Source organism: Gymnoscopelus microlampas (assembly GCF_963454915.1).
Source record: "Gymnoscopelus microlampas genome assembly, chromosome: 16".
Taxonomy (NCBI): domain Eukaryota; kingdom Metazoa; phylum Chordata; class Actinopteri; order Myctophiformes; family Myctophidae; genus Gymnoscopelus; species Gymnoscopelus microlampas.
In genome coordinates this window covers 24,429,788-24,444,158 of record NC_139953.1, presented here as the reverse complement: position 1 = coordinate 24,444,158, position 14,371 = coordinate 24,429,788, and the positions used below count along the sequence as shown (strand labels likewise).

The following is a 14,371-nucleotide window of genomic DNA, read 5'->3' as shown; positions in this document are numbered from 1 at the left end:
TTAGAAGGCAGTGGTTATTTTTATTCCTTTTTATTTTTTGTAACAAAAATGTCATTTTGTTTTCAATTGAAATAAAGTTGTGTAAGAAAAATCTACACAAAAACTCCCAACTGTATCCCCTCCTCTTGTCCTGGACAGACACGCTGCAAAACCATCAACATATTCTCCACCACTGAATTAAAAACCACAAACAAAATGAATTACAAAAAATACATAAGTCACATCAGGTTGGGCATGTAAGTGTTTCTGAACATTAAGGCTGCACAATTAGGCTATGGCTCTTGATTATTTTGCTTAATATTATAATCACGATTAAAGATAATTATATACATATGTATTTTTAAAATATATATAATTTTCCAAATGCCTTTGTAGCTCATTGTGCCATATCTCTTTGGACAAATTGTAATGACCTCTTGTGATTGTATTTTGCCTCTGTGAGCCTGAAGGATGGGGAGATGGGTTGCACAAGGTTGTGTTGACGAGGCCAGGGCAAGTTGCAACAGCCAATCAAATAAGTTAGGATTAATTGGCAGGTTTCACGATTATGTAATTGTGAGACATAAAAATCAAGATTTTTTTATTCTTTCCAGTCAATTGTGCAGCCTTACTGAAAATGACCACAATAAGATGGCCGACACGGGGGCTGGCTAAACGAGAAAAGAGAGGACAATGTCTGAAAACGACTTCAACTGAACTCCTCCCCTCTCTCCCCCAGAGGGCGGGACCAGTAGAACTGTGCAGCATCTAACATTCAGCAGGTCTGTGAGCAGAGTTCACTGGAGGCCGCGTCCCCCCACCCCCTCTGACTGACAAGAAAGATGTTAAGACTCTTCTGGAGTATTTCAGTAACTGAGTGACCTGGCCTCCCATTCATCCACAGGAGAGGAGAGGCGGGTTGCACAGGGCCTGGCCAGTCCAGACCGGAACAAACCAGGCCAGTCTGGATCAGCCCTAGCCCCGTTTGGCTCATAATTCATCCTTGCCAAGTTCATCGTCGTCGAGGTCCACGTCGCTGAGGTCGTAGTCCTCCTCTACGGGAAGCTGTGAAGGACAAATGACTCAAGATGAAATTATAGATACACAAATAAGGTAGCATACGCACTTCCATGCTCATAGATTCCTGTCCAAACGCATTTTTAGATTAGCGAAAGAGGTATATTTTCGATTTTTGTCAGACTTTCACGTTTTAAGTCTACATATTGGGCTCTTCTTCTACAGTCAAGACGAAACATAGAGAATTACTGTAAATATAGAACAGCTAACATAACATGTTAGCTGACATACAGTGTCTTACAGTGCTCCTACTCTATGCCAGAAACAGGCCTCTTCTTAAATGTATGACAGAAATTGCAGAATTCCTTGATTCAATATGGACAGAGAATATTTTGCAATTTTTAGAGCAGTTAAGTTTCTTTCCATTCCACTTGAACACTTGTGCATGTTACAGTGAAAGTGGATGTGGCTGGGATCTAATCTGTGAACCTTCTGGTCATGGCAGGGTCTCTAGACACCAGCCGACATGTAAACGTATTAATCGTTAGTCTTTCCAACCTACCTCTCCATCTTTCCCATCCCAGGCATCTACTTTGCTGATCTTGGGGAAGGCGCCACCTCCAATAGTAGCAGTAGAGCCACGGCCCACAGACAAATCCCTACAAAAGCCACAAAGGATTCAATCAGACCAGACAAGTCTCATGCTGTGTACCAGTGACACCCTGTTATACCAATTTCATTTATAACATTTAGGCTGTAGCGCCCTCTACCTGAGGAAGTCATTAATGCCAGTCTCGCTGAAGGAGCCTCGGAGAAGAGCAAACTTCATCTTGCGGGTGTTGATGGCGGCCATAGCGGGGTAGCCAAACCCGCCAATACCCAGAGAGGTCTCCAGATCCATCTGAGCTCCAGCCTCTGTCCACAGCCAACTGAAAACCAACGAAAGAAGTTGGAAGATTACTCACAGGCAGCACACATTTTTGTAACTCATTCTCAGTCTCATGATCATAATCATCCCTCACAAATAGAACTCTTACCCCCACATCATCTTCTTGTTCTTCTCAGCCATCTTCATCAAGACCTCCAGGTAGCCATTTCTACCAGCAGCACCTGTTGCAAGGAGACATTTTGAACGATACAGATGATTTTAATGTCAGTAACTAAGTTCACACTGTGTAATTGATTCCTCCATAAACAACAAACTGGTATTTAGTAAATCCATTATATACTGTATTAGGTTTGAATGCTTTGTGTAGTGTCCCTTTAAATCCATATTTACTCCGTGACACATGGTTTTCTCTACACTTTGGCTAGAGGGGGGCTTTTTGGAGCCTGTAGGAATAGTTTATAGGGCACAGTCACCCCTACGTGTCAGACACAGACGAGTCCCATCCACTTAGATTCTATGGGCGCAAAGGGGGGGGGGCTTCCCGTTACGGCGCATCGACAGCATTGACATGTTCAGTGCATGGAGTTTCAACATTGGTGAACTCTGACCGGGCGGCAACGAATAGGAAAGGAGCGCGTTGTTGACCCCACTTGGCAAGCTTTTCACTTGTAGTTCTTTCAGTTAGCCAGCCACTCTGTATGTAATAATAAGACATATTTGATCTAAAGTTAATTTGAATTTAAAGTCAGAGTTGTGTGATTCAACATGTGTACATTCAATAGAGGTGTAAAGGCACCTAGGGTTTTTATTCAAACCTTATTTTTTACAGTCAAATATTTGTTTATGTTAAATATATGACTATATGTTCAAGTATGAAATATTCATTGCGCACCAAGCTAATCAATGCACTCAGGATAAATCAACCATCCCCCCGCACACTCAGGAAGAGCCACTGTCTGGACAAAACATTAGGTCTGCCCACCCCTGTAAGTTTCCTGTATGCCAAATCAGTTTGTATTACAGTAAGAGTGAATACCAGAGCATGGCAAGCAGCACTGTCTGATTCTGTATTGCACAAGACAATAAAGAGCTTGTTAGTTTAACTGCTGTCGTCTGTCCACCATCATTGAGCCTGTCAAATTTATTGCAGAGGGCAAGATGGTACAAGCCAGAGAAAATAGAAATGTGCAGTCATGAGTCATGACAGAACTGTAGTTCTCTTTTCCAGAAGGTGGCATAAAACATTTCCTGTTCCAGGTCAGTTTCTCCTAGCTTCATTTGATTGGCTCAGCAGCCGATTTGAACCGCAAACACACACCTTCATATGCGTTTCCGGTTCAAATATGCGGCTGAGTCAATGAAAAATACAGTTATGCACAGTCTATTGAGAGTGGGTGAGAATGGCCGATTTAAGTTGGGCTCAGACTACAAGACAATCTGGTTGATTTGAGGTCGAAAGCAACCGTACTCCAGCCTAGATCGGGAGCGAGTGTCGGGCATAATTATCTTCTAGTGAGCAGTTTAAAGATCCAATCTTAAGCCTCCCGAGTTGCTCACAGGACGTACAGGGCAGCTCTGATTTTCAAACATGTTTGATTTTTTATCTGGATTGCCACTATCAAAGTGGAACGGCACATCGCAGTCGCTCGCGACCGAGAGAAAGACAGTCTACAAGGAGACAGAAGTGAAGTGAATGAGTAGACTTTTGGCACAGAGACCAGTCCAAACAATGTGTTGTGTGATGGAGAGCTGAGGCTTGTTGATATGTGGCAAGAACACGGTCTATATTATAACATGTGTTCTCAGATAATATATCACAACCGCTCGTCAGAACTGCAAATGAATCCGGCTCCGTTAAATGTTTACATCTGCTAGTCAGCTACTGCTTCCGCATGTGATCACGTGAGATGAAATGATCAGAGATGCTGCGTTCACTTCGGGCAAGCCCGAGAATCTTAATAAAATCCTGTAGAGAGTGTAGAGATGCCCCGTTATTTTAAAATGTTGTAGTGTGTGCATGTTGGAGATTATCTGATAGGAGAATCTTATAAGATTATCCAGTAGTGTGTGATGCTACTAGATTTCAGCAGTGTTTGAGATTTAAAAAATTCTTATGTGCGAGTCCAGCTTTAGGGTACGGACACAAGTGCAACTGAAGGGGAGCGGCGAACGCATGCTGAGGCGTCAAACGCTTCAATGCTCAATCAAGTTGAACTTCACACGACAGCACGTGACACTACAACACGCCGCAAGTAAAACTAAAAGCTCCATTGTTCGCATAGAATGGAAGAAAGGACACGACTGCTTCAGACGCGCATGTGTGACCGACCATACCCTTATCCTGTATGAATCAGATTAGATCCATGCAAATGGGTGTGTAGTCATACCCAGCTCAGCTCAGTTTGACCTAGGCCAGGTGTGACTGGCCAAATCAGCCATCACCCACGCCACAGAGCTCTAAGAGTGTGACCTCACCAGTGTCCAGGATGTGGGGAAGTACAGAAATGACACATAGCTGGCTGTCTTCACAAGTGTTCTTCAAGACATCTCCATTAAGGATCTGAGACACACACAAACACATATTTATTCATTTGCTCTCACCAAATTATCATTTGCTCATGATTCAAATTCAGATACAAGTATGATAACACACACAAAAAAAGCAATGGACCAGCTATTCCTTAACACGTCTCGAAAAGTCAATTATTTATTTAATTATAATATTTATTTAATTAATTGTTAATTATTTGATGCTGGACTGTAGTTTTTATTTGTTAGCCTCCAATCTGTAAGCAAGTGGACTATCAGTTTACACGTGTGCACAAATAACCTGTCCTGTACACAGCTGCACTAACCTCCAGCAGCTCAGGGGGGGGAGCATTGTCAGTGAATAGATCCATTGCCGAGGCAACAATGTCAGAACGGGTCCGGCCGCCTTGGTAGTCCTGAGGCTCCTCCCCTTTACGGAAGATCTTGATGCTGGGGAATCCACGGATCTGGACGCAGAACACAGTTATTCAATAATTACATTTCTTATCAAACTATGACAACAACGACACAGTACCCTTATGAAGCAGACATGGCTAAAATCTGCTGTCAAGTTTAACTCCACTATGTCTGTGTCTTGTATTTGTATGAAGTTTCTTACCTACAGAGTAAAATGAGCTACTACTATAACAGCCAGCTCTCTATATATCTTCAGTCCTGACATATTGCACTAACCTACTAAAATGCTCCAGCTTCCTGTTTAATAAATTACTTCAACCGATCAGACAGCCCAGCTGTCTGATGAAAAGACAAGATAATTGAGATAAAAGATAACAAACGTTGGCTTCTCTGCAGTAGGGTTGCACAGGTGTTACAGGTTTTACATGATGTGCGGGCACTCACCGATCATTTTAATTTGTCTTTTATCTTATTTTCATAAAAACCTTTTCATGTGGCACCCATGTTCTTGTAAGCATGACATGCTATCAATAGTCTGACAGGCGGTATGAACTGAAAGTGACTGTTCCACCTTGTCTTTGTCTGCACCTACAGTGGACTGCTCACAGTGAAAGCACGAGTCACAGTAGAGTTATTTCACTTGCGTTGTGAGAGGGAGAAAGAACGCTCAGAAGTTTACTCGTCAACAGTATAGTACGAATGTATACCTCCATGAGTACAAGTGCTTTATTTTCAGTAGTAACCTGTAGTAGACGATGTAATCTCAACCAATTCTTGCTACTCATTTCCTGTTTTTGGCTCTCGGTTCAACCCCGGGCTCCTCCTGGCTACGTGCCAAAGTGTTCTTGAGCAAGCCACTGACTGAACCCCTAACTGTTCCCGATGAGTAGGTTGGTGCCTTGGTGTGCATGGCGTCCTCTGCCATCGGTGAGCGCTTTGGAGAAAGGCTCAAGTTGATGTTTGAACCCTTGCACTTTGTGGGCAATAGAATCTGCCCTGAGGTGTATCGACTCCTGCAGTTGTTTTATACATGCTAGTCCATCACTCTACGTAGTCTAAGTCTGTATGTTACTAACGCTGTACTGCTGGTTGCAATAAATTCCCACAATAGGGGTTCATAAAGATTCTCGCTCACCCCATAGCGGCTAGCAAGGCCCTGGTGGACAGTAGCATCCACAGCTCCCAGGCGAATTTTGCCTTTTGTCTGATCCTTTACGGTTGAGGCTGCAGCTGCCCACTCAGGCTCAAGGCTGATGACAAAAGACAGAATTTAATGAAAAAATGAGATGCACAAGGACGTTTTCAAAATAAGATGCTCATCATTTGAGAGAGACTATACAGTTACAAAGCAGTTAGCCAACTGATGTCCTTTGTTTGCAAAATAAATATCATGATGTTGAGTATACAGTCAAATCAATTGCACTTCTGATGGCCTGAAAAACCGCAGGCAGTACAAATGTTCTAAACATGAAAAAAACAGTACTACAGAAGGAAACCTCATATAGTACTACATTGTCATATACAGCCAACTAAAGAATTGTGTGAGCGGGTAGAAACTAGATGCGTGAAATGTGGATCAGTGTAGTTCAAGGTTATGATGTGAAACTCACTTCTTGCAATGTCCACACCAGGGTGCAAAGAACTCCACCATCCACACTTCACTGCTACCAAGCACCAGCTTGTCAAAGTTGTCATCAGTGAGCTCCACAACAGCGTTCTTGCTGCCACCGCCACCACCGCCGCCACTCTGAAAAAAGACATGGGTCATCCAGATGCACATCCATGCTTCCTACTGTATCTATTTAGCATAAAGCAGTGGGTCTTAACCTGTGGGCCGGCGCCCACTGGTGGGCAGTGAGGATATTGCTAGAGGGCCCCCAAATAATTGGCAAAAAACTAAGATTTTAAATTATAATATAGCTGTGTAAAATATAAAATGTCATGGTATTTTGTTATCTAAAACCTTGAAAGGAGTTTTAATTGTGATAGTGCTAAATAGGAACTTAAAGTATACTATACGTTTGTTCCATTGATCCATGGCGGAACACAATCGATTGATCATTAAAATAAACACGCTCTGAAAATGCATGCGGCCCACTCATCTGATGGGTGGGCCAGAAAAGCATTTGAGATTTTCAAGTGGGCCCTAATCTCTCAAGACCTGTCAGCACCATTGCCCTAAACATGTAATGTTGTTGTTAATAGGAATAAACACAGAAGCACCCAGGCCAAACCAAGTTCATTTCTACACAAAAAGGAGGTGGCGTTTTAAAGTGCTGATTAATATGAAATGTCTAGCAGAAGATATTCAAGATTGTCCACGGGAGCATGTAGACAACCACTCTGATATGGAGTCAACAACTGCTTCTCTTTACCCGAGCTTTGCTGGGATGTTTGGTAACATTTTAACAAGTTAAGAAAATGTAAATAAATGCAAAATCAAAAAAACTAAAACAAAGGGGAAATTGTTTGTTTTTCTGTATGATAAATGGCCAACACCAAGTAAAGCAGTTACAAGTATTGGCGACGGTATGGTCCCTGTCAAACAACCAAGGCAATGCTGAGGTTGAATAGTTTGTGTACCTGTTTGCTGTAGTCAGAGCCTCCAGATCTGCCACTGAGCCGGTCCTTAACCAGGGTGCGGACAGCATTCAGGGCTGCATCCACAATAGCCTGGCCAGTGCGTCCACCTGATGGAGGAAAGGATTGCAAAGGTTAACGTTTATTTAACTAAAGCAGCAGGATCTCTCACTGCGGTCAGTTCCGGTATTTAATAATGCACCACCAATGACGATGCAGTGGCAGACACCAACTAGCTAGGTCTGGCTTTTCGGAGGCAAGGATTTTAACGTCACCTTGGTAATCATCTGGCTTGTTCTTGTTAGCTCCAAAGACCTTGATGGTGGGGAAGCCCCTGACACCAAACTGTCCACCCAAGGACTTGTGCTGGTCTGCGTCTACGGCGCCCACCTTGACAATACCCTGTAGAATCACACGTTGTACTTCATCGTTATGGACTGGAGCAGAGCCTTAAACCCCCCCCCCCCCCCGGCTTCCATAATCTATAGATACTCTTCACACCTATTCATTATCATACAATTACTGATTTGCATTGAATTTACCTTTAGGGCTGTGGCTGCTTTCTTCCAATCAGCAGTCAAGCTTTGACAGTGGCCACACCTGTGAAGATTAAACAGTGGAGGTACCGTATGTGTAGTTTTTGGGACAGGGATTTAGTGACATACTGCATTCATATTGACATAGATATGCAAAAAAAGAAGGGGAAAAAACAAATCTATACAAATCTATCTCAAATGCTTAAAAATGTGCAGTTTCATAGGCAACTCAGTGTTATAAAAAAAACCAATGGATAAACAGTTGGAATGATAAGCATATGGTAGATGTGTCATTTAAGCCCCTCCACAGGAAATTTGTTAGAAGACTAATGTCAAATACAACTTAAAAATTGTACAGCAAATAGGTAACAACACAATTAAAATTAAAGGTCAACTTCTGAAAATCATACCACAAGCAAACTTCTTTCTAAATAATAACTGTGATATTGTCCATATGGTTCAGAGTTTAGACCTATCAGGCACTTTTTAAAATGCAAACTATTAAGCAAATACAATAGAAATTAAGTCTATGTATTCATTCATTGAATTTAAGATACTGTATGCATCTTAACGTTGTGTGTCTGTCTGTTATTTGGGTCATAATAATAATCAACTTTCTCCACAGCAGATCAGATGATCCACTCACCATGGCGCATAGAACTCAATGAGCCACAGGCTGTCACTCTGGATCACCTCCCGCTGGAAGTTGGAGGGATTGAGCTCAACAACATCATCACTAGCTGAGTAGAACCCTTGGACTGCCAGGACCAGGGAACAGCCCAACACGCCTAGAATACATAACAATCACAAAGAAATTAAGGGGGTCGTCTCTGTTTATTAAGACCACAAAACAAAGGCCTACAGAAGAACTACACAGGACCACCCAACACAAGACGTAGATACAGCTCAAATGCACAAAAGAATAAGCGAGGAAAACAACAATTAACCGGGCAGAGGTCATGTTTTAACTATGAACCATATATGTAAAACTATCAACCCATTCAACTATCAGAGGCCTGAATGCTTTGTACACGTTCGCTATATTCTAGCTATCGAGATACGAAACACATGAATACGTTATTGCGATTACCATCTTACTGGCATTGTACATACCGGACAAAAAGAGGAAAATGTAATAAACTTACCTAGTAGAATCGTTCCCATGGTTGCTGTAGGTCTCATCCACTTCCAATACACACTGACTGTCGCAGCGCCGCTTAAAAAGTACACAGTAAAATCTTACCGTGGCCCATGTTGATTGGTGCCCTGGTGATGACGTTTTGCCGCGTCCAATCACCGTGCGCCGTGTAGATTACTGACCGACGCAGGGTGGGAAACAGATGTTCCACCGACATTGGTGACCTATTGAATTCTGTGACTCCATTTCATATTTACTTTGTTTTCAATTTTCTAAGATAAATCAGCGTTAAATGTTAGGGATTCATGTAGCATGACGTCATATTAAAACGTTTTAAACAAGTAAAACGTCTGAAAGAAACTGAACAAAAGTATTTCAATCTTTTATAAACTAGGCTATAGTTTATAAACATATGTTTATTTATTTTTTAAATGTTTTTTGTAGGCCCTAAATCATGTCACATTTTCAACAAGAAACAAACAAACGTATTTGCCTTCATTGCCTTATTTAAAGTCCAGTAGGCTATCACTGAAAGTCAAGACTTGACAGATTTAAACTTTTTTGTCTTTTATCCATTCAGAGAGCCACTGAGGCTGAGCTTCTGTAGGCTATTTTGTTATTTTTATATGTGTTATCCTAGTTGAATCCTGTAGGTAGGCTATTGATTAATCGCCTAATTTAAAAAAAACGACCTGACCTAACTTGACCTAAAAGGAAACACGTCACCATTCACTATTAATAGCCAATCAAAATCGACAAACATTGTTTTCACAGCGACGTTACGAATTACAGAATTAGACAGGTCACCAATTATAGTGTAACTGCTGCACAAAGAAAAGCTAAAATCGGGTTCAGAGGGCTGACTTTAAATGATGTTGCCTTGCCTAGAGCCCTAGACCAAGATACCCCGAAGATACCGATTCTTTCTAGGATATAACCATATAACACCCAGGAACACACTCATACCATAGCCTCTCTTTCATTGATAAAATTACGATGGGTTGAAGATTCACAGGAAGCGACATCACAACTTCTTGATACAGGACACAGCTTTATGGATGCATTAAAAAGATAAAACTCACGGAACTACCCCTGACGCCCATGTTTCCCAATATACATAATAAACGTCTAAATGAACATAAAACCACAAATAAACTGTCATTTTCCTCCAACTCAAAACTCAATATGCAACTAGAAAAAGTGCTACTCTGAGCACTGGTCTCTGCCAGGCCAGGTAGGTTATTGTGGGCCAGCAATGTTTGGAATCCAGTCATTGTAATTTTTATATATTTTGATAGTATGAGCTACAATTCAGGAGTTATGAATACAACATAAATACGTCATATGTTAAAATGCCACCATGAGGCTGTTTTGAAAAAGGTATGGTGGCATTTCTTCGTTAAGCTATAGAAGTGTGCATGCAAACTTTCACAGCAATGAAACACAGTGTCTGCATTATTTGTTGCATTTTGTGAGAAAAGGGCCACTCCTGCGAACTTTGAAAGCCAATCTATTGTTGTTTAATCGTTGTTTAATCATCATTAAACAACATGGAATATAAGAAATCTGGCAGATTGATAGATTGATTGATGTACTTTATTTAGTAAGACATGAGAACAACAGTAAATGGAAGTACAAATTCACAATACAAGGTCTATGAACTGGAAGACTCATTAAGCACTGAGCTTGTTTAAGATGAGATCCCCATGCACACAAATCATGATGACATATAAGAGACAGACAGATATACACACTAGGCTACTACACAGAATGCATACAATCAGGTACGTAATGATAACGTAACTACAGAGATGATGTGTACCAAATTGAATTAAGTTTGGCCTCCTGTTGGTGCTATAAAAGGCTTATCTGAAAAATGCAGAGCAGAGGCTTTTCCTTGGCCTCTAGGGAGTTTATGTTTAAGTTTCATGCGATCAGTCCAGTTATATGTAAAAACGCGAATCAGCCTGAGAATGATTAAAAAAAGATTAGGGTCGCATTTCATCCAATGATAAATCAGAATGTGCGTGAAAGTTTCATGGCAATCGGATGCTGCATTCATGATTTGAGGCATTTTGTTCAAAACGGGCCACAGTTTGCAGGAGTGGGCCACTCCTGCAAACTTTGGAGGTCAATCAGGATGGAATATAAAAAGATAGCTTTGCGTGATGTTTGGACTGGTGGCGCTACAACAGGCCGAAGTGAAATTTGGGCAACTGTTCTGCATGGCCTCCAGGGAGAGTGCGTGCACAGTTTCACACCGATCAGGGTGGTCTGCTCACCAGTCAGTTCAAATTCTCACTCAAATTTGTTTTATCGTCAGTGACCAAAACTAGGACCATGTGGCATATAGCCGGGCATGTTTGGCAGTGTAAGTGGGGCCAGGGAGGCCTATAGCTTCTCGAGAAAACCTGGTGTTGGCAGTGACAGGGCAGTGACACGGTCTTCCCTTGGCCCTCTTGCCGGGCCTACTGGTGGAATACGAGTCATTTCGCCCTTTCCGCACTTCGCCCAAAAAGTCGGACATTTCGCCCGGACACTTCGCCCCAAAAATGCGGACATTTCGCCCGGACATTTCGCCCATTTTTGCGGACATTTCGCCCGGACATTTCGCCCATAGATAGTGAAGCTAGCTGGCCGTTTGTGTGCGAGAATGAGAGAGGGTTATGGTTAGATAAAAGCGCTCTCTCTCTCTCTCTCTCTCTCTCTCTCTCTCTCTCTCTCTCTCTCTCTCTCTCTCTCTCTCTCTCTCTCTCTCTCTCTCTCTGTGTGTGTGTGTCCCTTTTAAGGACCCCAATTGAAACAAGCCTAGAAGCTTTCTTGTGGTGAGTAAGGATGAGTAAGTATGAGTAAGTAAGTTAGTAAGTAGAAGAGTAAGTTTTCAATATTGTATTAACACTTGCAAATATTAAAAGGTTCTGAATAACAAACATTATTTAATTGGTTTTATATTGTTTAAATACCATTAAGAAAATAAATAAGACTATTTGCAAAAGGGAAATGTGTTATTAAATTATTGTTGATACGTGAATACGTTATTTGTTGAAGTTCAAAACTTCAAAATGCAAAATATCATATGGGTAAATTTACCCCTTGACTAGGATCAACTTACCCCTTACCTGGGGCAAGTTGAACCACATTACCACTTTTTTTTAAGAACCCATATTTTTACAACCATTTGTCATAGATGCACACTCATGATTTCAATTGATAGAAAACATCTTGAAGTTTTAGTAGATGTTTAGCCATCAATCAAACAGTAGAACAAGTTGTAAACGGAGCTATGCAAATAGTCAAACAGTAGAACAAGTTGTGAAAGTTGAGAAATTCCCCTCTTAAATAATAATAATTGCAAAAGTAGGTAATCATAGCAGGTAATCGCACAACTGATGGATTATATATTTATAATGAATGCACAATATAATTGCAGGGCGAAATGTCTGGGCGAAGTGTCTGGGGGTGGGCGGGCGAAATGTCTGGGGGTGGGCGAAATGTCTGGGAAAAACGTCTGGGGAGGGCGAAATGTCCGGGCGAAATGTCCGGGGGTGGGCGAAATGTCCGCTCAAAAACGGGGGCGAAATGGTTTTAGGGCGATATGTCTGGTTACCTACTGGTGCCATCGCCAACAAGAGTTTGAGAGTCTGCACTGCAGCAGTAGGCCTATACACTGATACAGTCACTTTTAGAGCATTTAGGGCAATGCCCTCCCAGACTGGACTTTTGGGCCCAGCTGACCCCCACCATCACCCCAATCCAGATTGGTCTCAACAACATTTTAATGTTTTACAAAATGTTGAATATATACACATTATTCATTGGTTAATCATAAATACAAATACAAATAGAGGGTTATACAGGCCTACAACTAGTGCAGAGTTGTTTTTATGCCATTCTGGGAGATATGCTTCAGCGAACATAATGGCCTGAAATTAATTGAAGGACACTGTTCTCAAGAAGATTTACTGCCTTTTCGCCACACTCTAATTGTGAATTAGAATTAAAACAATAATAAAACATACACGTAGGTCTGTTGTATTTTTGATTAAAACAAATACTGCACAGGCTAAATTCATTAGCCTAATTTGTTACGACCAAGGGACTGTCCAGGGTGCTGGAATCGTCACTCACTCACTACCGCTGTGGAGACGCAGGTTTTGTTTTGTTTTGTTTTTGTGTTCCTCCCGCCGTGGAGCTGGCGTGGCGACAACAAGTTGCATTAATGCGATGTGATCAGACAGTAATCACTGTGTTAGTGTGTTTTCTGTATGGATGACAACTTTCTTTATGATGTGTTTCAGTTTTAAGTAAGTCTAGGAGCTAGGACTACTACAGGCAGACATAATAAGAGCTTTACGTCTCGTCGTTGATAGCCTAATTTGATTGTGTTTCATTCTACTGTTTGTTTTCGGTGCATACATTTACATAGCCTACTGTTTTTCGGTGCATCATTGTGTTCTGATGGGCTATGTGAATAAGGTGACATATTGTATAGTCTAATCTTGCATTTGTTATATATCTATGGTGATTAAAAATAAAGTGCCCCCGATGAGAAATGTAGGCTACTGTATGCCCCCCCTGTTGATCATTTTTAGGGTCACCAGACATGTCAACCCAAGACAGCTCGACCCGGACCGGTAGACCCGCTTTCGACCCGCTTGGACCCGACAACTCGACCCAAATTCGACCCGGACCGCGAGAGAGAGGGGGAGAGAGAGAGAGAGAGAGAGAGAGAGAGAGAGAGAGAGAGACATAATAATAATAATAATATGTACATTGATTTACCAAACAATTATTATTTGTCTGTCAGGGTGAAACAAGCCCAAAGGCTTTCAAGCAAGCACAGCCATTGAGATAGACACCTCCTTACCTCAAGCCCTATTGTCTTCTTGATGTGATAAGGCTTTCAAGCACAGCCATTAGACACCTCCTTACCTCAGCTCTAAATCCTTACAGTGTGTCTATTATCAATTGGTTCAGCCTGGCGATCCTCAATCTGTGTTGTCTGACAATTATTCTTGCACTCACTTTATTCTCCCCTTTTCAGGTAAAGTGCAAAGTTGCCATGTTATAATAAGTTTCTATGAATGTTTTAGCTTCAAGACTGTATTGGTGTGGGACTGTGTTGGTGTTTTTGTTGCACTCGTTACAAAGCTAATGGAGGCTAATGGAAGCTAAAGGGAGCCACCCAGAGGACGTTTACAGAACATCATAAAGCGACGTTCAGTATACACATTAGCAGCAGCTCAGTCAGTGTTGTCGTATATGAGATGCAAATATTATAATTGG

At 41.6% G+C, this 14,371-nt stretch overlaps 1 protein-coding gene across 1 annotated transcript; it reads right to left on the bottom strand.

The window, feature by feature from the left end:
• On the bottom strand, window positions 1–9,184 carry pdia6 (protein disulfide isomerase family A, member 6). The gene is made up of 13 exons (XM_084083305.1): window positions 9,093–9,184; window positions 8,594–8,735; window positions 7,954–8,011; window positions 7,687–7,813; window positions 7,415–7,521; window positions 6,442–6,578; window positions 5,967–6,081; window positions 4,741–4,881; window positions 4,361–4,445; window positions 2,034–2,106; window positions 1,767–1,925; window positions 1,559–1,655; window positions 1–1,044 (listed from the first exon to the last, which is right to left on the bottom strand). The coding sequence occupies exons 1-13, from the start codon at window positions 9,127–9,129 to the stop codon at window positions 970–972; spliced, it is 1,353 nt and encodes a 450-aa protein (XP_083939431.1). The 5' UTR covers window positions 9,130–9,184; the 3' UTR covers window positions 1–969.
• Window positions 9,185–14,371: the final 5,187 nt, after the last annotated feature.

Bases quoted from the DNA above. Each gene is read 5' to 3' on its own strand.
- pdia6 (XM_084083305.1), bottom strand. From the start codon at position 9,129: ATGAGACCTACAGCAACCATGGGAACGATTCTACTAG. The intron at 6,082-6,441 runs GTGAGTTTCACA...TTTTGTCATCAG, and splicing joins TGGTGTGGACATTGCAAGAA to CCTTGAGCCTGAGTGGGCAG. The intron at 1,926-2,033 runs GTAAGAGTTCTA...GTTGGTTTTCAG, and splicing joins AACAAGAAGATGATGTGGGG to TTGGCTGTGGACAGAGGCTG.